The following is a 23,960-nucleotide window of genomic DNA, read 5'->3' as shown; positions in this document are numbered from 1 at the left end:
TTAATACTCGTTCTTGACAGAAGGGATTTGAGAACTGTTCCGACAATAATTGTCAGCTAGCTAATAAATATGCAGTGCCTCGAATCAGCCAGGGAGTGCTCCCCATTGGCCAAACCAGCGCAACGTTGTTGTAAACGACAAAACAGAAGAGATGAATACAAATGATTATGGATGACAAGTTGCTTCGTGGAGAGGCGTGCTGTGATCGGTGGGCTACCTGTAACCAGGCACAGAGAGAGAGAGGATGAGGTAGTCATTGTCCGAGGCTCCCGTGCCAGTGACGATGTGGTCCTGTGCCATCAACCAGCCTGTGACAAGAAGGACATTCTTACTGCCACCTTCACTCGCGTCACATCGACTGGCCAAAATCGGCATCTTTACCCACGCAGCAGCAAAGCAGAACAGATACTCTCCTGTTTTTTGTCTCTACACCTTAACTATGCCCACTGTGTAGCATATTTAGATGTGGTCACATTTAGACGCTATCTAAATTCACGATGTCAAATATTCAGCTATTTTCCCCCATATAGGACTCTAGAGAAAGCAGAGGTGAGCATTACCTACATTATACAGCACAGGACATTTAACAGTAAACTGCACCCAACATCCTGTCCACGGGGTGGCCCTATAGCCAAGGTTCCGCATTTTCCAATATTTGGCGAAATTATATTTGAGTGTTTGGCTTTTCAGTGGGAATCCGGAGTCACCTGCAAAAAAAGCAACCCCGCGCATATGAGCGCAGGTGTCGACCCTACTAATTAAACATAAGCAAAGGTGTTTTTTGTTTACGATCAACATTGTTTTTTATTTCCAGCGTCGTTACTTTTCTTGATTTCTGCCTAATCGCTCATTTTGGCTTGCGGGCCAAAGCCGTGGGAGGGGGGTGTGTGGAGGAGGGGGGTAGGGCACCTTTCATCTGGTCGCAGTTGGTGTTGTCCACGTTGAAGCACGACGACTTCATCCCCTGCGGGAGGCTGCTCCACCACTTGTACTCCAGCCCCAGCACGGGCTCCGTGCCGGCGGGGCACTGGCTGCACTCTGCCACAGGGCGGCGCACGGTAAACGTTACGGCGGTGGTTGTCAACCTGGGGTGCACGCAACCCCCTGGGAGTGACAGATGCCCTTTCTGAGAACCAAAGGGGTTGCAAGGCTGCAGTAATGGTTAAGAACCACTGCATTACGGACTTCCATTACTCACCGGCCTTCTTCGCCGGCAACACTCCTGTTTTATCTTTGTTTCGAGTGGACCAGGACCGTGGGCCAAAAATTGCCCGAAGACGAACACCGCCCGGGCAAAATGAAACCTTGGGAGTCCCCAAAACCAAGTGGCGGGAGACCGTAAAGAACGAGCTGGCAGCAGCGATCGACCTCTCTTTGGGCGAGGCTCAACACGTTGCCGAGGACAGGATGAAGTGGAGGGAACTCATTGAGCCGTCGTGTCCCATAGGGGATGAAGAGGATTAACTAACTCACTAACTCTAATTATAATGATTATCTTCGAGCACATTGTATATTTGTGCCAGGCTATCAGAAAGGATCACACCGCCGGTGAGTACGGTTGGCTACGTACAGCGCCAAAGAAGTTAAACGTACATGCGTACGTAGGATCGCATTATGTTTCAGAGTATGCCAGCAAGGGGGCAATGTTACTTTGTGGTTGAACCCCCTTAATGAATTAATTGTCTCTAAACTATATCACCCAGAATGCACCCAATTCAAGAACATAGTTTGTTAGGCATGTAACAATGCCCGCCACCCTCCCTCACTTCGTACCACACCACCCAGCGATTTAATAAATTATAAATTTAGGGTCATGATTCAATTCAACAATCCATTATTTTCTCTCGTCTCTGTCACCTCGTTTGTATTGTTTGTCATTGTTGGCGTCTCGTTTGCACAGCCAGTGTGGCCTTCATGTAATTAGAGCATAATGTCCCAATATAATGGCACCAATCATAATGAATAGTTTCTCACACGCAAAACAACAACAAAGCAGTCTTTTTAATTTATTCATGACCGATAAACCAATTAATGTTTCGTTACACGCTCCAATTTACTTGCCCGTCCACGGGCGGAAGGCTCCACAAACGGGTGCGTCTGCTCGCCTGGGCAGGCATGGCTTTGCTTGTAGACGTGGCTGTTTGTGCTGCGTGTACCGGTCGTGCCGTTGGAGAATGTGCCCTGGGGACAAGGCAGGCACTTGGAGCCGTCGCTGCTGAAGTGGCCCGGGTTGCAGGGCGCGCACTGCTGTTTCTTGCCCGGCTGCGGTAGGCTCACCGCACCCTCCAAGTCCTCCCGGCACACCATCGGCTCCACCCAGCTGTACTGCAGCTGTGTCTGAGGCCGAAAGGACACACACACAAACAAGAGGAGCAATCAACTACTGTTAAAATACAAATGGTAAAAAAAAAGGTGGCTTGTGCCATTGGTGGTGGAAGGGTCTTTCCCGAGTTCGATTCCCGCTCACGGCCAACGCCAGTGACGATCATCTGGACAGGTCCTGGGCCTCCCTTAGGTTGACTCAGCCTCAAATGAGTACCCGATGTGGTGTGTAAACATCGCCACTGGGGAGACAAAGGCGGCTGCCCATGGTGCTGGTCACCCCACCCCCTCGTGTCTGCCTTCATAGGTGTTCGCAAACAGCAATTGCCCCAAAAGTCTGTTCAAGCTATACGGGGGATCTTTGTCTTTGGAAGGGTCGTCACTAGAGGGAGCTCTATAGAGAGCCCCTATAGAAGGTATTTTGGCAGACCCTTTCACACCGACCAGACGCCTTCTTCGAAGAGGAGGGAGTACCCACACTTTACCCCATCACACATGACCTGTCGATCGACTGTGGTGAACCCATATATAGGTCCAGGTGGACGGCAGTGGCGTGGGGGATTTAAGAAACTCGCACCATTGTTTCAGCTGCCTACGCGGGAGATCGAATCAGTGGTCCAATGTACTCTCTGCAACATCGTGACAGTATCGCTTTTAGAGCTGTAGGCACAAGCGTTAATGACGTGTTTTTTTTTTTGCGAATGCTAAAGTTCCGGACGTGTGGCAACCATCCTCGATATGACACGCAAGTCGGTTTATTGCATGTGGTGTAAAGTTCAGTGTGCAATCACTGCTACCCAGTGAAATGGCACGCAAAAGAGCTGCGGGCATCACTTATCGTCGTGAGAAACAAACAAGAAAGGAAAGCAACGCTATTATGCATAAACTGCGGCGAATGCGATGGCGCAGTGGATTGCGAACTGCGCTGTGAAAGCGGCAACTCGAGTTCGATTCCCAGTCATCACACACATCAGTGGCGAGCGCTATCTGAACTGGTTTTGGGCCTCCCCCATTCACCAACCGGAATAAACTAAACGGGGGGAAGTATGTTCAGACCCGCAATGTATTTTCAACCTTACGTGTGAAGATATTTCGAAAACCCAGATCTAGAATCTGTAAACACGAGTTAGTGCATCACTGTATTACAATTCCAGTGTGCAACCTCGTCCACTCGCCAGAAGCCTGCAGCCTCCATGTGTGGTGTGGCAACGTACCCTCATCTATGTGTTAAGTAAAAGCCCTTATGAAACAATGTGCACACATTGAGGTGGCCGGGTGGTTGAGGATTCAGAACACTGAGTCAGCACTGCTGAGGCCCTTGATCTGAATCCAGGCAGTCACCAATGACTTGAACGGGTTTTCAAGTTCAGCGAGTTGATGGTCACAACTCAGCGCCAATGGCCACACTATAAAAGCATAAAATTCAGTTTTTTTCATTTAATCTGCTGCAAAAAAAATGTATCTGTCAGTTAAAAATTAAATGTCAACAAATACCTACAGCACGGCACGTGAGAAAGTGCAGTGCCACCTCGTGTGGATATGAGGTCACTTTTATATATCTCACAAGTAGTTCTGTGATGTTAACTTTCCTTGGGTTATTCTCAAACAGAGTTCCAAAATACACTGTCTCACTGCATGACACAAAAGGATCAAATTTTTATTGGAATAAAAAAAAATAAAGTAAAATTACCAATCAATAATAAACAACGTAGAACAATTTAGTATTTGAGCAAAAAACGTATTACCCTTTGCAACATTTTCACCTGATTCTTGTAAACAGCTGTCTAATGGAGAAAAGGAATGAATGTACAGCAATGAGATCTAACCCAAAATACCTCTATTGTGGATGACACAAATTATTAAGGGACTGAATTTGCAATGCTGCACAGGTGTGAATTATAAGCCCTGGCCACATTCGTCATTGACACTGCTTTGTAATACAAACATATTTCGTGCAACTCAAACTCTCCGGCTTCTCTGCGTGCTGTGAAAAATGTCCATTGCCAGAATGGTCACCACTTATATATTTTTCTTTGTAAGGTAGTGTTATTTTAAGAATGCGTTGAATATTTAGTAGGCTGATGTTTCGGTCAATGGACCCTGTCAAGAGCAAGAGGCCTGAAGCACTTTCTACTTTTTTTTACCTGTCCTTCCTCATCACAAGCAGAGTGCGTGAAGATGTAGTCATCTGCAGTGCATGGCTCCTTTGGCTTGCAATCACTTGACCCAGGATCTGCGGTGTGTGGATGAAAATAGAAACTGAACGTGACACTTTTTCGTCAGGTGTCAAATGGAAACTTTGATATAATTCACTGTATGAAGCCACAATTATTGCATGCAGATTTTTCCGAAGTTAAAACAGCATTAGCTGATTGAATTGCTATATTAGGCAGGGTTACCCCCATGGGTTAATGTACAGTGAAACAATACGTGACAATTAACATATTTTATATAAAGCATACCAAACAACAATGTTAAGTGAATTCGCTGCTCAACTGGTTTACTAAGAAATTCGGTGGCACCCCTACATGAGAACTGGTGTTTTGAACGTGGCTTAATCGAACAAATCATTAGATAAAGGCATATAAATGTATATGCAGAAAAATAGTGACCACATCTTAAGTCCAACCAAGAACAAAAAGCATGATTGGAAAGAAACTAAGCAATCAAAGCATTCGATGAAGTTTTCCAAAAAAACTGAACCAGATAAATCACAGCAAAAATATTAATATAAATGTAGATATATGGTGCAGCCAAAAACGAAACAAAAAGCATGGCTATAAAGAAAATTACAAAATGAGGGCATACCTGAGTAGTAGTCACGCTCACAGAAGGAGCACATGTATGAGCCTTTCGCTGCGTAGGTGTTCTTGGGACAGAGCTGGCAGGAGCTCGCCCCCTCGTCCTGACTAAACGTGCCCGCCTTACACGGGAAACACTTAGACGTGTAGGAAATTCCTGCAATACAAGGGGGCGGCATACACCAGTCGTACACACTTTTAATTCATGTGCCGCCCTTGGCAAAAACACCACACAAAGTATTCAAGAGATGACAGCCCACGGAGGGTTGCCAGCTGTCCTGATTTTCCCAGGATGTCCTCTTCTTGACTTAGCTTCGCAGGACTTTGAAAGTTTACAATTTGTGTCAGTTGTGCAAAAATACACCACTGAAGACAGTGCACTGACACGTCGTTCTCCCCTCTTCCAGTATTTTTAAATCCTTTATATTAAGTTCACTTGCTTGCTTGCTTGCATGCTTACGACCATGCAAATCTTTCGGTCGTTTTTTAACCCACTTCCCGTGATCCAATCGAGCTGACATTTTGCACACAGACTCGTTGTGCGTGACAATTTATTTTCGTGACATTTTTTTTCAAAAAATTTACACTTTTTAGGAAAAAATAAATTATATTTAATTACCAATTGCTTAATGGTGGCAGGCAATCATCTGACCCATAGGTGGCAGCCATCTCAAGCCAGAGGACGAGAGGACTCTAGCCGCCATGCATATAAAGGATTTATAGTGAAAAACTTTGTTTTTACGGGTTAATTTTTGAGTCATTCTTCTTACAATGAAAAAGAAAATCCTGGTTTTATTGTACCACAGTTGGCAATCAAGAAATTTCCTGCACCTTCAATTCACACGATTGGCTACGTACGGTGAGAGAGAAGTTAAACACTCACTTACATACATACGGGTCCACTGACGTTACCTATTTGAAGAGTGATCAACTGAGTCCAACTTCACGGGAAAAGATTTTGGCTTTACAATGGGTTTTCTTTTTGTCCAGGTAATGTCCAAATTTTGCATTGGGATTTAGGCTCCGATAAAGTTAAAGACTTTTGAATATCCAACGTGATCCAGACGGTGATTCTTGACTCCATGCAGACAAGCCGAGCGTTTAGCCAGGCAGTGATGACATACTCCTGCAGTCCAGCACTGCGAAGACGAGTGCTAGATTGCAGTTTTACAACATTTGCGGACTGCACAAATGTTGTAAAACGCTCTTCCTGTGGACATCGAGTTGCCCTACCCTGGCTCACCAGGTGACGCAATACAACAATAACGTGGAATCCACTTGTTCCATCCGAATCGGATAGAGCGTTGACCCCTCAGATGCGTGGATTTTTTTCCGGGTGGTCCGTTTGTCTTCCACACGTACTCATTAATTGGGCAATAACACCTTAACATATAGAGGACCGCTGAGCTTGGGAAGGAATTTGGTGGCAGCTCACTGCCTGGCAACCGCCTTTCCCGCTTGTCTGTGTTTCGTCGCGCCACCGAGTGGTTCTCTCTCGAAGGAGAGAGCACACACTGTGCGGAGCATTGCAAGCCGAACTTATTATCGTCATTGTTGTTCCATTCGTGCCGTTGAACAATGGAGAGTGCGGCCGTTGGGGCTGCTGCAAACACCTGTGATGTGAATGCTGCGCATGCGCACGGGCTTGGGATCTTCATTGTCCTTGTGCATGACCATGCCCGTTGTCCTCCAGTACAGCACATTGCTCCCTTTCGGCAGTTTTACCTGTGCAAATAAACACAAGACACACGTGACAATTTGCTCCCCACCGCTCATTCGATGAACTGGCACAAGTAGGGGTCAAGATGTGATTACTTTGTTCTGCCCCTTGTGGTCAACTTAGAATCGATACAGTTTAACACGTAGGCTTTCACGAGCAACATCATCCATAATACAGGTTTTTTGGGTTAAATCGCGTATATATTTAAATGCGTCATTAAACCCGCCACCACCCCGGCACAGCCGATTCGTAAGGTTTGTCACATAACTGATGTGCTTTTGTTTGTGCTTTTACAGCACTGCAAATGCAGCATCACCAAGTAATTCACCATCGAAGCATTTCCCAGAATTCCAGTTATTACCACCGACCAGTCCAGGAAAATTGCGTGGGTCAGAAGGTGCAAGTGATGCGAGTGGAAGGAAAGAGATCAAAAGGAAGGCAGAAGAAGAGGTGGGGGGGGCGATGTGGTGCGACCGGACACGGTGGGTGGCCTGAGGAGCGGAAAGAGAGATGGCGCAGGACAGGGCAGCGTGGAGAAGGTTGGCAAGGAGAGCGGAACACCCCACACATGAGTGGGACAAACGCGTGTGGAAGAAGAAGACCACCGACTCGTCCAAAGAAAATTAATCTGTGACACATTGAGGCATTTGACAACCGGTAAACATGTCCACATGGTTTAACACGTAGGCTTTCGCGACCAATATTATTCATAATCAACGTTTTTGGGTTTAGATCGCGTTATTTATAAATGTGTCGTAACCCTCCACCACCCGACACGGCCAATCAGTAAAAAAAGTGTCACATTGACAAAAGACAAATAGTTCACTACTTTAGCCCACCAGTGTGTTGAAGCGTGATACCACAACATTTACAGTTATTGTAAATGTTGTGGTTTCATGCTTGTTGTGGTTTCACGCTTCAACACACCGGTGGGCTAAAGTAGTGAACTATTTGTCTTTTGTCAACGTGACACTTTTGTTACTGATTGGCCGTGTCGGGTGGTGGAGGGTTACGACACATTTATAAATAATGCGATCTAAACCCAAAAACGTTGATTATGAATATCCACGTGGACAATGGTGGTGTGTGGTAATTACATTAGGGTTTCTCAAATTCCACTCCTAGCACCCCACCATAGTCTCCCTTTCCAAGCGTTTTCAACTTCTATGTTCTATTTAAAATTGCGTACGGTAATTCGTTACACGTTAACAGACCCGATGATCTTGAACACATTCCCTAGCCATCCAATGTCTTTGTTTAAATCGGCACTGTCTCCATCACGTGTGGGGGGGGGGGGTGCCAAGAATCAGGTGTGTGCAGCGTGCGACAACTTAATTTGTACTTGAATGGGGATGATTGATTAACGTGAAAAGGCGGATCGAGGTGGGGTGTGAGGAATGGAGTTTGGGAAACCCCGAGCTCAGGATTGTGAATTCCCGTCCCACAGATATGTTGAAGATATAGAATACAGTACACCTTGTGTTTACATAGCATTCAAATGAAACGACATCTCCAAAAAGTCGCACGAAACAGGGACGACGACAAACAACACCAATTAGGAGATGAAACTATCCAGGGCGGAGAACGAGGTACACTAGCCCCTCATGATAGAAGAGTGTAATTGTCATCAACGCTTGAAGATCATCAAGCGATATTTACACCGCGATTCCCATGCAGTGCATCTCAAGGTGCCCTGTGGCAGTCTACGGGACAAGGTGAAAACAGCACTGGCCTTTTGAAGTGGGCCTCGATCTGCCAGAAGGGGGAGATGATCCTACGTGGATTTTCCAAATCAAGTCATGCGCAAGTACTGGTCTTGCTCAAATTTTTGGGACATGATGCCAGCATACATTTCCCGTTCGTTTTCGAATATCAACGGGATCTTTAATGTCCACCGAGAAGCAGATGGCGAATATTTACTTGTTAATACGCGGGCAGTTATAACTAGACAGCTGCTGCTGGAACAGCAAACCTCTGTAACAATCGCAAACGCCGCATCATTTGGGCCCTGTCAGCGCCAATGGACAGGAACTGCCCAAGGTGACCTTTATTTTTCCTCTATCGTGTATAAACACACGCACTCTACAATTGTATTAAACACATTCGTACTCTATGATGGCATTGTGCTGTATACAGTGTAACCACAAGGAAGTCGTTTTTCCCCCATTGTAAACTATCCATGAACACTATGGGAACCTCATTTGCCAGTAAAAAATATGATAATTGGTTCTTTACCCTTCTATCTGGCAACAAAACTGACACCTTTTTACAAGGAGTCATGTTTGCATAGACCGCAATACCTGCAGTCATAATACAAACAAAAGAACATAACTCTGATAATGTGCACTGTCCTTAAAGTTGATTGATCCACACCCGAGACAGCTTTCCTTAGAGCCTAGTCTCATATGGGTTGGACCAGATGACGCCAAAAGGCTCATACTCTGATGGTGCATTGTCTTTGAGTTGCGCGCCTTTTGGCGTCATCTGGTCCAACCCATATGAGACTATGCTCTAAGGAAAGCTGTCTCGGGTGTGGATCAATCAACTTTAAGGACAGTGCACATTATCAGAGTTATGTTCTTTTGTTTGTATTATGACTGCAGGTATTGCGGTCTATGCAAACATGACTCCTTGTAAAAAGGTGTCAGTTTTGTTGCCAGATAGAAGGGTAAAGAACCAATTATCATATCCATGAACATTCAGCATAAAGACAAGGCCAATGACATTAATTGCATTGAATAGTAATCTACTGCCCTTTGCCAATCCACTGCTGTATGAACGTTTATCCACGTGGTGTTGTTGGTCATGGAGGTTGTTTTAACCATACAGTACTTCACCATGCAGCTCAGTGCAGGGGGTGTGGGGGGGGATGAACAGGATAATTCAGATATCACTTGCCACTGATACTGGCTGTGGCGGAGAATCAAAGTCACGTCGCCGGGCTCATTGCTCAGCGTGTTAACCACAGAATGATTGCTCCACCTCCCGCATTACATTTGTATTCAAACGTGTACATTATTGCATATCAATGCTTGGCTTTATTTTCGAAGGGAGGTAATAGATACACACGTAATATTTAAAGTATCAAAGGGTACATAACAGCATACATTATAACCTTGGCATCATATTTGAACACTAAGAAGTGCAGTGCTTGTGGTTTAGCCTGCATTTAAGAAGTGCATGTATGTGGGGAGATGATATTCACCAATTACATTTCATACAATCCTAGATTATTCCTTTACCAGATTCAAGCCAAGGTACCAATATCGCACCTCGATTAGCACCGTTAGCTACGCACGGTGGAAAATAAGTTCAACATACACACATTCATTGTCTCTAAGTCACACTCACATTACTCTCAACCGCAATAGCTCTATTAACGTATAACCCATCTTCAACCATTGACAAATTGTGTCCACATTCTACATCTGGTTACAAACATGAAACCTCATATGCATTGCAAATCCATTGTAATTGGAATGAGAGAAGAAAATAAATTAATTCGCCCCAATCTCCCCCCCCCCCCATTCTCAGAAGTATTTTATTTTTATTTTCGCAATTCAAGCGAACATTCAATTAACGGATTATTATTTTTGTTTTGTTTTCAACGTTTTTTTGTATTGTTGCTTGTTTATATTATATCTTGTCCGTGCAGGGGTTGTAGGCTCCATTTGTCTTGTTGTTACATTAGCATATCATTGTGATATCATTTACATTAAAGAAACACACTAAAAAAACCTTACACGTACTATTTACGATGTGTATTCAGCATTGTATACTTAAGAATCGATTTTAAATCAATGCATCGATGCAGATTTTCACCCCTAACCACATTACAAAAAAATTATTTTACAAACGAATTGGATGTCCCAGAGCCAATCAAATTGTACCAAACATAATTAAGATATATCCAATAACGTGTTCCTATGTGAATGTAGTTCTACTGCAGTATAAGTTCATACATGAATAACTAAGAATCATTACTAGCAATGAAGAAAAAACAATACTTACTTCGTGTGAGACCCACTTGCCAGTTTCAGATATTGGCATGTATTTAACATTGCCTTTGAAGTCTGTCATTTGACACTGATCATTTTGTACCTGAAGAGGACATTGACATTTCATTAAATGCACATTAAATGGCTAAAGCATTAAGGGCTACCACAACTGATGTACAATAAAATACAACTTCCAATTTTCGATTTAAAGCTTTTGTGACTGCAGGGATTCATCTTCTTGGTTCTTTCGGTAAAGTCACGTAGAAGGGAAATAATAAAATAATTTTAAAAAAACATACAAAAAAAGACAGACGCTGTCTTTCCGGCAGCTCTGTTCTTCACCTGAGGACGGCTGCTTGCGTTGTGGCCGAAACGTCGTGAGAATTTTATTTTATTATGTTTTATTTTTATTATTTTGTTATTTCCCTTCTACGTGACTTTACCGAAAGAACCAAGAAGACGACTTCCAATCACAATCGGCGAACAACTTGAAACCTGGCTTACCTGTGTTCACCATGCAATCTAATGACCAAGTCACATTAAATGCATCTCAGCTCATCAGCTCTTGTAAGCTAAGCAGCGTTGGATCTGGCTGTTTACTTGGATGGGTGACCACCAGCTCTTGGCAGGTGTTGTAAGCCGTGGGGTTACATGTTGTGGCTCGGAGATGGCAGTGCCCAGGGTCAGATGCCAAACACTCAAATAATTGCAATAGCAAAACATCCCAATGCAGAGCCCTCTTGAATACGAGTCTTTAGGCTCAAGTGAGGCTTTCCTGGTTAATCATTAATATTATTACGAATGCAACTATGAAATGTAGCAGAATAATCAGCCCACCAGTTCCATCACAGTCACTTTCCATATCAAAACAATTTCACACAATTTATACTAGTAGTTAAACAAGTTTCAAGATTCCTGCACTTGTATTAAAAGTGTATGCATACCCATGTAAAAATAAATGCATTTTAATTAGTAAGGGTATTGCAGTCAACAATACATTAAAAAACCGCATCAGTATTTTTTTTCCTGCATTGTTCAATGACACCATCTCAAAGAATGTTTAATCGCACTTGTGGGTTTACATCTTCCTTGTGAGGCTGGCACACTGTCTGGTTAATATGAAAATGAAGCATTCCGTTTTGAGAACGCATGTTTTACAAGAATATGTTTGAAAATATTTGAAGAAAAAAAAATACCATCACAAATTATTATGAACTGTGGTCCTATTGCCTGGCGTGCATGTAACCTTATATAACATTGAATTAAAGACCACAGTGCAATTGGGGCCATGCAACAAAAAGTTATGGATCAAATATAAAACCACTGTCATCTGTATTCCTTCAACGGAGGAGGAATAGAAAAACTACACGATCTCTCTCGCGCTCCTGAAGCCCTCTTTCTCGTGGCTAGCAGATCCTCAACATTTAAATGTATTTCCCGAACACATATTGCCATACGCAAGAGCAGAATATGCTTACAAAGAATTCAAAGAACATGTTGGAGTCGGTGTATTGGTACTCGAACGCAATGGTTCCCTCCGTCTTGAGATTCACTCGGTAGATGAGCGAAGCAGAGCAGTCATCTCTGTTTGACTCAATATACTGATCCCTTGGAGTCCAAAGTGACCTGAAAATAAAGTTAAACATCAATTTAAACCTGCTGTTAGATGATAATAACTTTAGAAAAATATGATTGTGGTTCTAGAAAGGATGTACGGAGTTTAAAAAGATGATATATTAACTGCTCGGGTATGTGTATAAATGAAAGAGCAAAATTTAATATATCGTCAGTGTCTGGAAATATACAGCACTTTCCCTTACATTTGTTCTATTAGATCGTAAATGTAACTTTTTATAGATCAGTTGCTTGAAAATATTATATGGATAATGTACACTGAGTGACCAAACAGTTTGACCTTTAAATATGTTAAATAAACACTTTCATTATTGGATGGATTCGTCTATAAATTATTTATAAAATGCATAACTGTGCCCTAAATTGCATTGCCTTTAATTCAATTATGTAGAATATGGATATGCGCACACCCCTTGGGATCGCTTGTATCAGATGCTGCTCCTTTGCCTTTCTCTCGCCAGTATAAAGTAGCTGCACTATACTGCATTGGTTACACATTGTACTCGGTTCAACATGAGAGAATGAACACATGTATACATTATCAGAGTTATGTTTTTTGTTTGCATTCCGACTGCAGATATTGTGGTCAATGCAAACATGACTCCTTGTAAAAAAGGTGTCAGTTTTGTTGCCAGATAAAAGGGTAAAAAACGAATTATCATATTGTGCTACTGGCAAATGAGGTTCCAATGGTGGAATGAACACATCGACGCGACGACTCACTGGTTGCAGCTGTTGACATCCGATTGGGGGTTTACGGTCTGGCTGCTGGATGCAGCCAAGAACCCAGTGGGAAGGGCATCCCACTCGTCAAAGCGAACCCCAGAGCCGAGGGAGTAGGTCCCAGGTGTACACTTGATGCAGGTCTCCGTGGGGATGTTCAGGAACTCTCCCGACCCACATGAGAAAGCTAAGTCCAGGAAGCGTCATTGGGTGTCAGAAATCAACATTATGGTGGCATGAAGACGAATAAATGCTGTACCGGTGGAGCAATAATAATTTTAAAAAATGTAAGCGCTCTTCTGCGTGGGTTATCACGGGGGCGCGTGCTGTACAACTCTCCGATGGGTTTTCGCTTTGTACTGCGTGATGGCCGGCATGATGTCCGACGTTTTAATCCACGTACTGGAAGCTATTTCAGTTACCGAGTTCCTGAAAAAGCTCACAGTACTTTGGAGTGAAACGTTGGACATCATGCGGAACAGCACGCGGTACCACCCGAAAACAGATTGATGAGCAATTAAACTGCTTATCGTGCAGTGCACACATCACTACGCCACTACCCTCCCGGTATAATCTCAGCAACTCTGTCTTTATGTACGCTTCCGCCAACTTCGCACGGATGTGTTTTGCCACCACTTGCACACCCGTCGTCTCATTGCGCATAACGATGAGTGCGAGAGCGTGATGCTTGCTCACAGCATTCTTTTCCTTGCGTGGGTTCTGGAAATCCTAGGCAGCTGCCGGGTATGTTGGGTATAGCCACCCTCCATCGCGAGTTGGTGCTGTCGCACTCTGTGTACTCAAAGTGGTAATCCACCTGTAAAAGACAAACAGAAGCATTAAGTACCGTAATGCTTCTTTGGTTCTTTCGGTAAAGTCACGTATAAAGATAAGATAATAAATTAAATAATAGCATACTACGACGTTTCTATTGCAACACAAGCAATCATCATCAGGTATAAAAGAAATAGCAACACAAATCTAACCAGAAAACTATAGACAGACATATAAGCAGACAGATATCACAAAGATACACAGAGAGAGAACACAATCGGCACAAAGAGAGAGGGATCGTCTCTGTGACAAGGCCTTAAATATAGAGAGGGGGCTGAGAGAGGGAGGGGGCAGAGAAAAAATTAGCATGTCAATGAGTGGACGACGACGTGGTACGGTACGCAAGCTTGAAAATTAGGAGAAAGACACACTAAAATTAAATAACCTAGCAAAATATCGAAATGTAATGCTCTTCCACCTGCAGCAGTGCCAATTACTGCAGTGCATTACGTGTACGATTTTGCATTCGTAAATATCAACAAGGAAGCTATGTAGTGCACCCTTTGACGTTTCTCCTCCTGCACTTAAGGATCATCATGAAATTGCTTTAGTTTCGCTATTAGAGCCTCTGGCATCTATACTGAAATTTGGTGTAATTTAGGCAACGTGCAGAGATCCACATTTTTGATACACAGCTTACGAAGGCGTTTCTATTCAATTTTCTTAACTAATAATTGTCAGTAGGAGTAGTTGTATTTGCATGCCCATATCTCATTGTGTGTACAAGTTGCCCCAATGCTCCAGGTCTTGGGTAAATCTCTACACAAGCACCACCAGTACATGTGTGGTTGTCAGACGACATACTCTGGTGTATAATGGAATTTTTTAATAGCTCATTTTATTTTTTCAAAGGTACATGTTACGGGTTTTTTTTTTAGTACATTGACATAATGAAGAGGTAAAGCACTTACATTTTATATAAACCTTATAGAGTGCATATATATATAGATGCTTTTTCAATGTCAAAGGTTACACACGTCTGGGCTAAAAGCGAGGACAAAATGTGGAAAATGGGGCAGCAAAAATAAGAAACAATACAATTAACATAGTAAAAAAATTAACCCGTAAAAACAAAGTTTTTCACTCTAAATCCTTTATATGCGTGGCGGCTAGAGGCATCTCATCCTCTGGCTTGAGATGGCTGCCACCTATGGGTCAGATGATTGTCTGCCAGCATTAAGCAATTGGTAATAAAATATTTTTAAAAAAATTCCCTAAACAGTGTAACATTTTGGAAAAAAATTTTCACGAAAATTAATTGTCACGCACAACGAGTCTGTGTGGAAAATGTCAGCTCGATTGGATCACGGGAAGTGGGTTAAAAAACGACCGAAAGATTTGCACGGTCGTAAGCAAGCAAGCAAGCAAGCACGCAAGCAAGCAAGCAAGCGAACTTAATATAAAAGATTTAAAAAAAATAGCTGGCCACGTGGATGAGAGCTCAGAAAGCCGAGCTTGCACTGCTGAGATCCTGGGTATGAAAGGGGGAAGCTACCTGTGGTGAAAAGCGTCATGTCAAGAGTAGCAAGTTTATGGTGTCTGCCCGGTCAGCACAAAAAAACATCCATCACATTCGAATTTTTTTTAGCTTTCGTTTGAATTGGCTAAATTCTATCCCTGAGGATTTTAAAAGTACTATATTTCGTTTGTCGTGCGGCTAAGAATCTCATAGCAGAGCTTTATGTGAATATGAGCTCCTGAATGTGCTTAGAATAAAATTGTCACTCGAAGTATGTATATATTTTTTATAAGTCTTGCTGAAAATGTATTCCACGTGCCTTTCTCCCATGCACGTGGCACAATGCTCTGTGAGATGTACAAATGTATTCTTCACGTCACATCATGCCACTCATAGTGAAGTTGTAGTAAATTGGTGCAAACGCCTATATGTTATTTGACGAAACAAACCGATTCGCTAATCGAATGATTGTGCCAATCATCAAATCACTATGGGGTGTATCCTTACAAATCCATAGTGGGGACTCACCCAGACGCTCTTTAAAAGTCAAAGGAATTTGCTTTCGCAGCACTTGAAGATACATTAAACTCTACCTTTTAAATATGTCTCCTTTGACAGTGTTTAGCCGCCAGCTATATAGCAGATGTGTTGAATGTTACAACTTATAACCAAATCAGTGGCATTGCCCTCTTTTATAGTTTGGAGGAGTTCTATTGTAGCCTTTTCTGTCTGTGCTTTGTTGCAAATGAAAAATGTTCAATTTCCTCCAATCCTTCATTGTTTATGGCTCATAAACCTAAAACTTGGTATCACAGTCCCTATTCTTTGCGGGCTTTGTAAGCCGTATTATCACATACGGCGGCCACCGAGACTAATCCCGCGTGGAACGCATTACAATGCTTCGATTCGTGTCGCAGCTTTCGTTCAGCGTCTCAATTTGACGGCAGAGATCACCATGGGGGCTCTCAGGGGTTTCCTGACAGAGCACATCCCTCCCCAATAAAGTATAGGCTAAACGATGATGCACTTGATATGTTTGTATTTTAATTAACTGCGTCACTTATTTTAAGTCAAACGCTATAGTGAGTGTAAAGTGAATGTTTGAAAAGAAACCGAAGTTTTCTGTTGCCTAGACAGGATTTGAGGCAAGGCTAGTGCTCCCTTTCAAGATAAAATGTCCTGCTGTGCAGCTCAACATTCAGACTCCTGGCAACTTCTAAAGCTGATAAATACCACGATGAAGTTAAGAGGATTGGATGTCTAAAAAAAACACCTCTTTTGTCAGCCTGATGATGGTTGAGCTAAAACGAAACAAGACCACAACACTGTGCTGCATTATTCTGCAAGTACTCTCAAACACAAATTAAACCACGTCACCACATCACCATTGAGAATTTGCGAGCACACCACGCATACAAAATACCCAGGAAACTTTTCACCGAGTCTCAGACTTTATTCAGGGCAGTACTGCGTTGAAATGTTTTGGGTTATTTCATTCACGGTGTCGTATGCGAGGAAAGTGCAGAACCTGGATAAATGCCACACATATGACGGTTTGAAACTCAGAACTTCCATCTTCAAACCACCTCACAGCCCCACTCCTACAATACAAAGCAATGCATTGCTGTACCTGAAAAGTCCTGGTGGTCACATGTCTACTCACAAGGCTCCAGTCTGAGTAGCTTCCAAAATCTGATCAGTTTGAGTGCGTTCATGATGATCATGTCTTTATTTCCAAATCACATCCGGAATTTAGTTTTTCTCCCAAGATCAACTTGGCAAGCTTCATGGCCCAATTTAAAACAAAGATTAAGTGAACAGTGGCCGATATACTGTACTGTTTATGTGGAGGTGATAGTCGAGTGGTTTTAATCTTGCAAAAGCATTCATTCTCTTCGTGAGGAATGTGAATGGCTCAACAGGTAAGACCAGTTCTCTCCACGAACAGCTTTTGGCGAGTTTTGCTCTTGTGTTGGGGTGTGTGCTTGCATGCGAGGCGTTTTTAACTCGTGCAGAATTTCTCTCTCTTCATTTAACTTTTCCTGCGATGACAGAATCGCGGCAAAGCATGCCTACCTTTCTCCCGCCCACAGTGCCACACTGTTTGCTGTCTCTGCCTGGGCAGAGCATGACAAGTGTAGGTTCTACGAAATCATCAAAATGGTAAAGCATTTACTTGAGCAAACAAAGCCTCACTGAGTCACAGGACACCTTTTCAGGAAGGTCTCGCATCGGAGCCGAATCCATGTAAGTGTTTGTGGCATTTCAGAGGAAACTGGAGTATCCTGTAAAAATAACCTCTTGTTACAAGCAGCTCTTTTGCCTACTTCAGCAATTGTTTCTTGCTGTGGTTGTCCCACCTGATGACGGACGCTTGTGTTGCGCCCGAAACGTCGTGATTTAATTTATTTTGTTTTATATCGACGTGACTTTACCGAAAGAACCAAAGAGAATGGATCCCTGCAGTCACGAAAACTTCAAATCTAGATTGAACTTTGTATTCACTCCAGCGGGCACATCACAAATGCCAAAGTACGTTGGCGAATAGCAAATCAGCCGGTATCTGAAATAGCCAAGAGCCAGGAGGCTTCGGATTTTTGAGCACATTGACGTGCTGATGTGTTGGCAGATCACACGAGAGCTCTGCGTCCGATCATCGACGGCCTTCCTGAGGATCAGGAGGACCTGCTACGCATCGGCTGGGGGCCTGCGACTGAGATCCCATCGACAATGTCTCTTGTGACATGGGAGACTAATATTGGGGGAATTATTATCCACGGGGTTATCCACGAATTCACTCCTCTTATCCGTAATAAAAATTGCGGGTTATCGGACACCGTTCCGCATCGGTTTATGGGTAAAGTCGTGGCTAACGGTGGATAATTGGAAGAATAGGGCCGTGGGTATATAAAGTGCATGGACCCTAAAGCTTCTGTGCTTAACAGGAGTCGCAAGTAATAGGGTGTCCAAAAATAGATGTTCTCCTGTACAGTGCAGTAAAAAACCGTACATTTTCAATGTGGAAACAAAGCCATGCAGGAAAGACTAAAGAAAACATTTGAGTACTGCGCTTGAGAAATGTTATAAAATAACTTTAGAGTAAATATTACTGTATATAATGTAAAATAAAACTTTAAAAAAATAAAACCCCCAATGTATGAACATCCAATTAAATCTAAACAAATGCTGTATTCAATATAATATGCACAAAATCACCATGCTCACTTAGATATTGACAACTGTATAATAATGTAATTGTGTTCTCAATATGAATGCTGAATGAATGCAAAAATGAATTGATGAAAAATGAAAGCGTGTTTGTGTGTATATTTTATGAAACAAAAAAATATAATCATTATATAAGTGTTAAAAAAGAATGATAATTCCATTATGAGCAACTCAGAGCTGTTTGAAGACAATGAGCTCCGGACAAAACAGCTTAAACAAGGGGAAAGGACTTCACAGATATTTTGACTGCAGGTCACATTCGAGGCCATTGTAAATATCCGCAAGTGGAAATGGAAGGGCGGGCTACTGGGTTGGTGAAGGAGTGGGGGGGGGGCAACTCTGCTTCACATCGGCAGCTCGGTGGACTCTTTATGGAAAGACAAGGCCCACTTCGTGGCAGTAGAAAGACGCAGTTGCACTTTTGCTAGCCAATTCCCGCTCACAAATCCATGAAAGCCTCGATCAATCTCACGACTTTTTTTTTCTCTTTGAGCAGGGCCCGGAGCATTGTTTGGCCAATTTAATGAGTGATTTTGCTCGTAGGAGGAAATCAGACTATTGTCACAGTACCGTATGAAGAGACAGAGCCCATGCAAATCATGGGATAACTAAATTCAAGGTCCACATACCGACAGGTTCACAACCCTGTTTTGGTTTATTTGCTAGGAATTGCAGTGAATCATGAAATTTAAGTAATGCACTGTTGTTTTAACTACCATATAAATCAAGTCGGTGGTATATACTCTTGGTGGATTTGTATTTGGGTCTTAGAATTGTAGGGTTCCAACAATGATGTATTCATTTACAGTACTGTAACCTGTGACGTTTAAGCTGTAGTATTTTACTTTCATTTTCCATAACATGGACATCGGCACGGTATCACATCTTTTAAAATGAATGACATCTCAATTCAGAAACTATCTATGGGATATTTTGGTCTACTCCGCGCTGGCCAGAAGTTTTGGAAGAGGTAGGAGTACCGACACTCTACCCCACCATACACAGCCTGCCCGATCGAAGGCAGTTTTCCCATTTACACTTCCGGTGGACAGAGTTGTAGGGGCGGTAAAAAACAACAACATTTCCCATTGTTTAAACTTCCACGTCGAGATACCGAACGGGTGACCTCTGGATTGCAAGTTAAGTCTGCTAATTATTACACCCCGGTAGCATCCATATATTCTATGATTCACTGTACAGTACTGTAAACGTAAGTAAACAATTGATTTGCAGCACAATTTGGGTGACAATTCTTAAACCGTGGATAGATGTCCATCTATTTCACAGCACAGCACTGTATACGGTTGTCGTGTTCTGGAATAATGTACCGGGCGGTCCAGATGTCTTGTGACACCCATATCATTCTCTAAAACGTAATATTTGTTTTAAGCTAGCTTAATTTAAAATACAAATTTATGTACAAAGGGGAAACTAAAATGAGGGGTCAATTCATTGGGGGGTCACAAGACATCTGGACCACCGTGTACAACTCATACTTGCAAAGCAAGTCTTCTGGGTTTTAGGCCACGTCAGTATTGCACAAGAATGTCCTCCTTGAGCAAGTTGTCATCTCCCTACGGCAAGTTCCGAGGTTGAAAATATCCCACTCCACTGACAGATTTTCAAGTAAAAAAACCCCAGAGGTCCACATAAACTTCACACTTTTAATAATTTATTACAAACCAAAATCAGCAAACCTGTTCCGTGCATATTTTCACTCCAGCCACGTTGGTTGACCTTTACACGCAAACTCGGGTTGCCACCTCTTCCACAGACCAAAGCCCGACATATTTCTTAGTCAGCTAAGGTCTTTCAGAACTATGCAGGACATTGCAATAAAGTTTTACATAATACAGTACCGTCAGATATGTGATACAAATCAGTTCCTGCCTCCGAAAAAGAGATTCCAGGGGTGGTAACCCCAAAGTAAAGGGAATTGTTTACAGTAAAGCAATTGTGCCATTGCATATTGTCGTAAACGGTAAATCGGCACGTAGATGCACACTGTATAGTCCATAGTACATGCCGAACAGTGTGTTTAACATCCAATGCAGAGCATTCATGACTGCAGTAAAACATAATTAAATGCAATTGTTGGGAGCTATGCTAAAATGTTCTCTTCCAGAAACAAAGCGCCTGATGCCAGTGACATGATTACTTTTTGGACATCTGTGAAAAAATAGCTTTATCGCCCATTGGATTCCTCCAGTAAAAATACAGATTCTGAGGAGGTAACTTAAATCTAGATGGCAATACTTAAATTGCATATGTTAAATAAGGCGCATTAAATAACTCGAGTACACCAAGTGAAGTATTATGGTTTTCTGACTGCCTGCCTGATTGAAGCGAGCTTTGTAGACATAGGACGGGCATCACTCTTTCTTGAGCCACGCACTCTTAGTAACAAAGACTCGTGTTGTGTAAATCCCAACGCAAACGTCGAAATAAGAAGCTAATATTGACTATGTGTAGATTAAATTTCGATTTAAAGCTTTCGTGACTGCAGGGATTCATCTTCTTGGTTCTTTCGGTAAAGTCACGTAGAAGGGAAATAATAAAATAATAAAAATAAAACATAATAAAATGCTTATTTTATGATAATAAAATATGTTTTATTTATTTATTTCCCTTCTACGTGACTTTACCGAAAGAACCAAGAAGATATGTGTAGATTGTTTGTGTGCGTCTCTGGAGCTATGCACTTTTAAATCGAGATTGAAAACTCATTTGTTTAGAACAGCTTTTGTGTTTAGCTTCGGATGCGCTTTTGCGGCCGTCTGGAATGCTCTTCCGATATTAGGAGCCACTGGAGCTGTGCACCTTTAAATCATTTAATATTGAAATCTCATTTCTTTACAACTGCTTTTTGTGTTTAGTTTGTTGTCCTTCCCCCCCTGCACCTCCGATCAGCACGGTTGGCCACGTACGGTGTGAAATAAGTTCAACATACATCATCGACCATTTTCCATCTACTGCTGGATAAAGGCCTCCTCGTGCTGCCACTATCTATTATCTCCCTCCTGGCACAATGCGCTGATCTCATCGGTGATTGAACTCTTCGGTGTCCTTGGATTGTCACTCCATCGGTGACACTATGTAACACAATTTTTGTTCCTGGGTACTAAGTGTTATTTTTTAATTGTTTATGCCTAAAAAGTATAGAAAATGTCTATTATTCCCCACAAACTTTGCTTTTGTGACCAAGACTTTATGTGAACGAAAGACACAAATGCACACGTTTGCTCATTGCAAATATGTAAATATAAAAATATCACTGTCCTGGTCACAAAAGCAAAGTTTGTGGGGAATAACAGAAATTTTCTGTACTTTTGAGGCATAAGCAATTTGGAAATAACACTACCCAGGAACAACATTTTGTTCCACAGTGATAATCATTCCTTACACCAATATGTTCTGCACAATCCCAGCTACATTGTGCACTTGTTTTCGTTATTGTTGCATTTCACTTGTCAGTGACCATGTTTCAGTCCCACATCATATTACGCAATATGCACACATTGAAAATGTTCTTCCGTAGACGCACTGTTTTGCTGCTTTTCGTGATTATAAAAATACAACAAAGCGTATATACGTACTACTCGTATTGCAAGACCTCGCTCGTTTATCAAATTAATATTTATTTAAAAAATTTGCTTGTCTTGCAAAACACTCGCAGACCAAGTTACTCGCAATCCAAGGTTTTACTGTATATGGCTTTCGAACAGTACTTCAAACTGCACTTGCTTTGCCTTCATAGTAGTGCATCGTCTTGATCCCAGCTCGCTTTTAATGGCGTTCTACGTTATCCCTACTCTGCGTTGGTTTAGTTCTGTTCCTCTAACATATACCGCATAGTAATTTATTTCGCGAACTTGTGCATGGCTTTACTATTTTAATCATATTAATTCCGAGTCCAACTTCGCAGCCGTCTTCACGAACTTAAATAATTTCCTGCAGTTCATTTACATTTGCTGCACTCGAGTAAACGTAATCACACGTCTTGATGTGTGTCATGTGCAATATACCGCAGTGCACGTTACATAATGTAACACTTTTAAATAACGTGTAAGCTGTATCAAAGCATTACAATATAAATCCACGTTGTGTTGATACGTCGTCCAGAGTGTTTAAGGAATTCATTTCCTGTAGTTCCTGTTCTAAGGAACTGAACGCATTGTTACATTTGCCTAGCGCCACAATTCATAAGTAAAACTCAAGCAATGTAGCGTCAAAACTGATTAAACTAGGCTTGAAGATTTAAAAGTAAATATACATTCATTTGATGATAGTGAAACGTAACCAACCACCTTTCTTATTAGCACACACAATACATAACATTGACATTGATACATTTAAATGTGCTGCATTTTAAATGTAAATGTGTATGTTCCGTAGTACAGATCAAGACTGATAAATCGGTGAGACGACGTGAAAGACACAAATAATCACACGTCTTCATTACACAAATTCGAAAGTGACATCAACAACTAAAAACACGAGTTCCTTTGCATCTTACCGGTGAACACACGGACTGTGCTGAGGCCAGCAGTAAACGTGAAGTTAATAAGAAGGCTCCAACAAAAAGTCCTCTTTTCAGACCACAGCAAGTGGAGGCAGCCTGTTTCGTCCACATGTTGGTGGGACCATTCACTTCCCGGCGTATCACACGAGTGGTCGGTCTTCAGTCAAGTCAGCTGTTTCATTCAACGTTTAAACGAACACGCGTACCACCAACGCGGACCCTTCTTTCACGTGTTACTGCGCCTCTTCCGTGGGGCGAGGCTCTTCTGTAAGTGGCTGGAGGTGGAGTTTGCTCCACCGAAGCCAACTTTTCTCAGCCAAATTTTCTCAATGAACACCCCGCCCCCCTTTTCACGCTTAACAATTGCCATAGTGGCCACCGTGTAGTACGCTATCTAAAGTCCTAAACCTAGACAAGTTATTTGGTGATGCTGCTGCGCTGGCAGTGGTTCCCCTGGCACAAATAAAAAAAAAACATTCGTCGACAACAGTGGCCTTAAAATCGTAAATGGAAGACTTATAGCAGCTGACGTTTTGGTCAACGGCCCTTATTCATAGCATAACATGGTTTATATTCCTGAGCCTTGCAAGCAGGGTAGAGGAATTTATGGGAGCCAATTTAAAATTAGTTTGAGTGTCCTTTTAACATTTGCTGTCCAATATTACTGAGAAATCAAATGTTACGTACATTCATGTGTTCCATATATTAAACAAAAATG

General features: G+C 42.3%; 1 protein-coding gene across 3 annotated transcripts in view; it reads right to left on the bottom strand.

The window, feature by feature from the left end:
• The window catches only part of LOC144934780 (endosome/lysosome-associated apoptosis and autophagy regulator family member 2-like), a 38,141-nt gene extending 14,644 nt beyond the window's left edge, over nucleotides 1-23,497 (bottom strand). For 2 of the 3 annotated variants that reach the window (XM_078860920.1, XM_078860921.1), the window contains exons 1-11: nucleotides 23,237-23,497; nucleotides 13,896-14,016; nucleotides 13,200-13,386; nucleotides 12,320-12,467; nucleotides 10,855-10,944; nucleotides 6,737-6,848; nucleotides 5,131-5,280; nucleotides 4,467-4,555; nucleotides 2,157-2,337; nucleotides 910-1,038; nucleotides 218-308 (exon numbers count right to left, since the gene is read on the bottom strand). In XM_078860920.1, coding sequence (XP_078717046.1) covers nucleotides 218-308; nucleotides 910-1,038; nucleotides 2,157-2,337; nucleotides 4,467-4,555; nucleotides 5,131-5,280; nucleotides 6,737-6,848; nucleotides 10,855-10,944; nucleotides 12,320-12,467; nucleotides 13,200-13,386; nucleotides 13,896-14,016; nucleotides 23,237-23,353 — 1,415 coding nt within the window. In that variant the 5' untranslated portion in view covers nucleotides 23,354-23,497. The remainder of the gene's footprint in view (nucleotides 1-217; nucleotides 309-909; nucleotides 1,039-2,156; nucleotides 2,338-4,466; nucleotides 4,556-5,130; nucleotides 5,281-6,736; nucleotides 6,849-10,854; nucleotides 10,945-12,319; nucleotides 12,468-13,199; nucleotides 13,387-13,895; nucleotides 14,017-23,236) is intronic. The other variant, XM_078860922.1, reaches the window with a different exon arrangement.
• Between the last annotated feature and the right edge of the window lie 463 nt (nucleotides 23,498-23,960).

Source organism: Lampetra fluviatilis, chromosome 11 (assembly GCF_964198595.1).
Source record: "Lampetra fluviatilis chromosome 11, kcLamFluv1.1, whole genome shotgun sequence".
Taxonomy (NCBI): domain Eukaryota; kingdom Metazoa; phylum Chordata; class Hyperoartia; order Petromyzontiformes; family Petromyzontidae; genus Lampetra; species Lampetra fluviatilis.
This window is presented reverse-complemented; position numbering and strand designations above follow the sequence as displayed.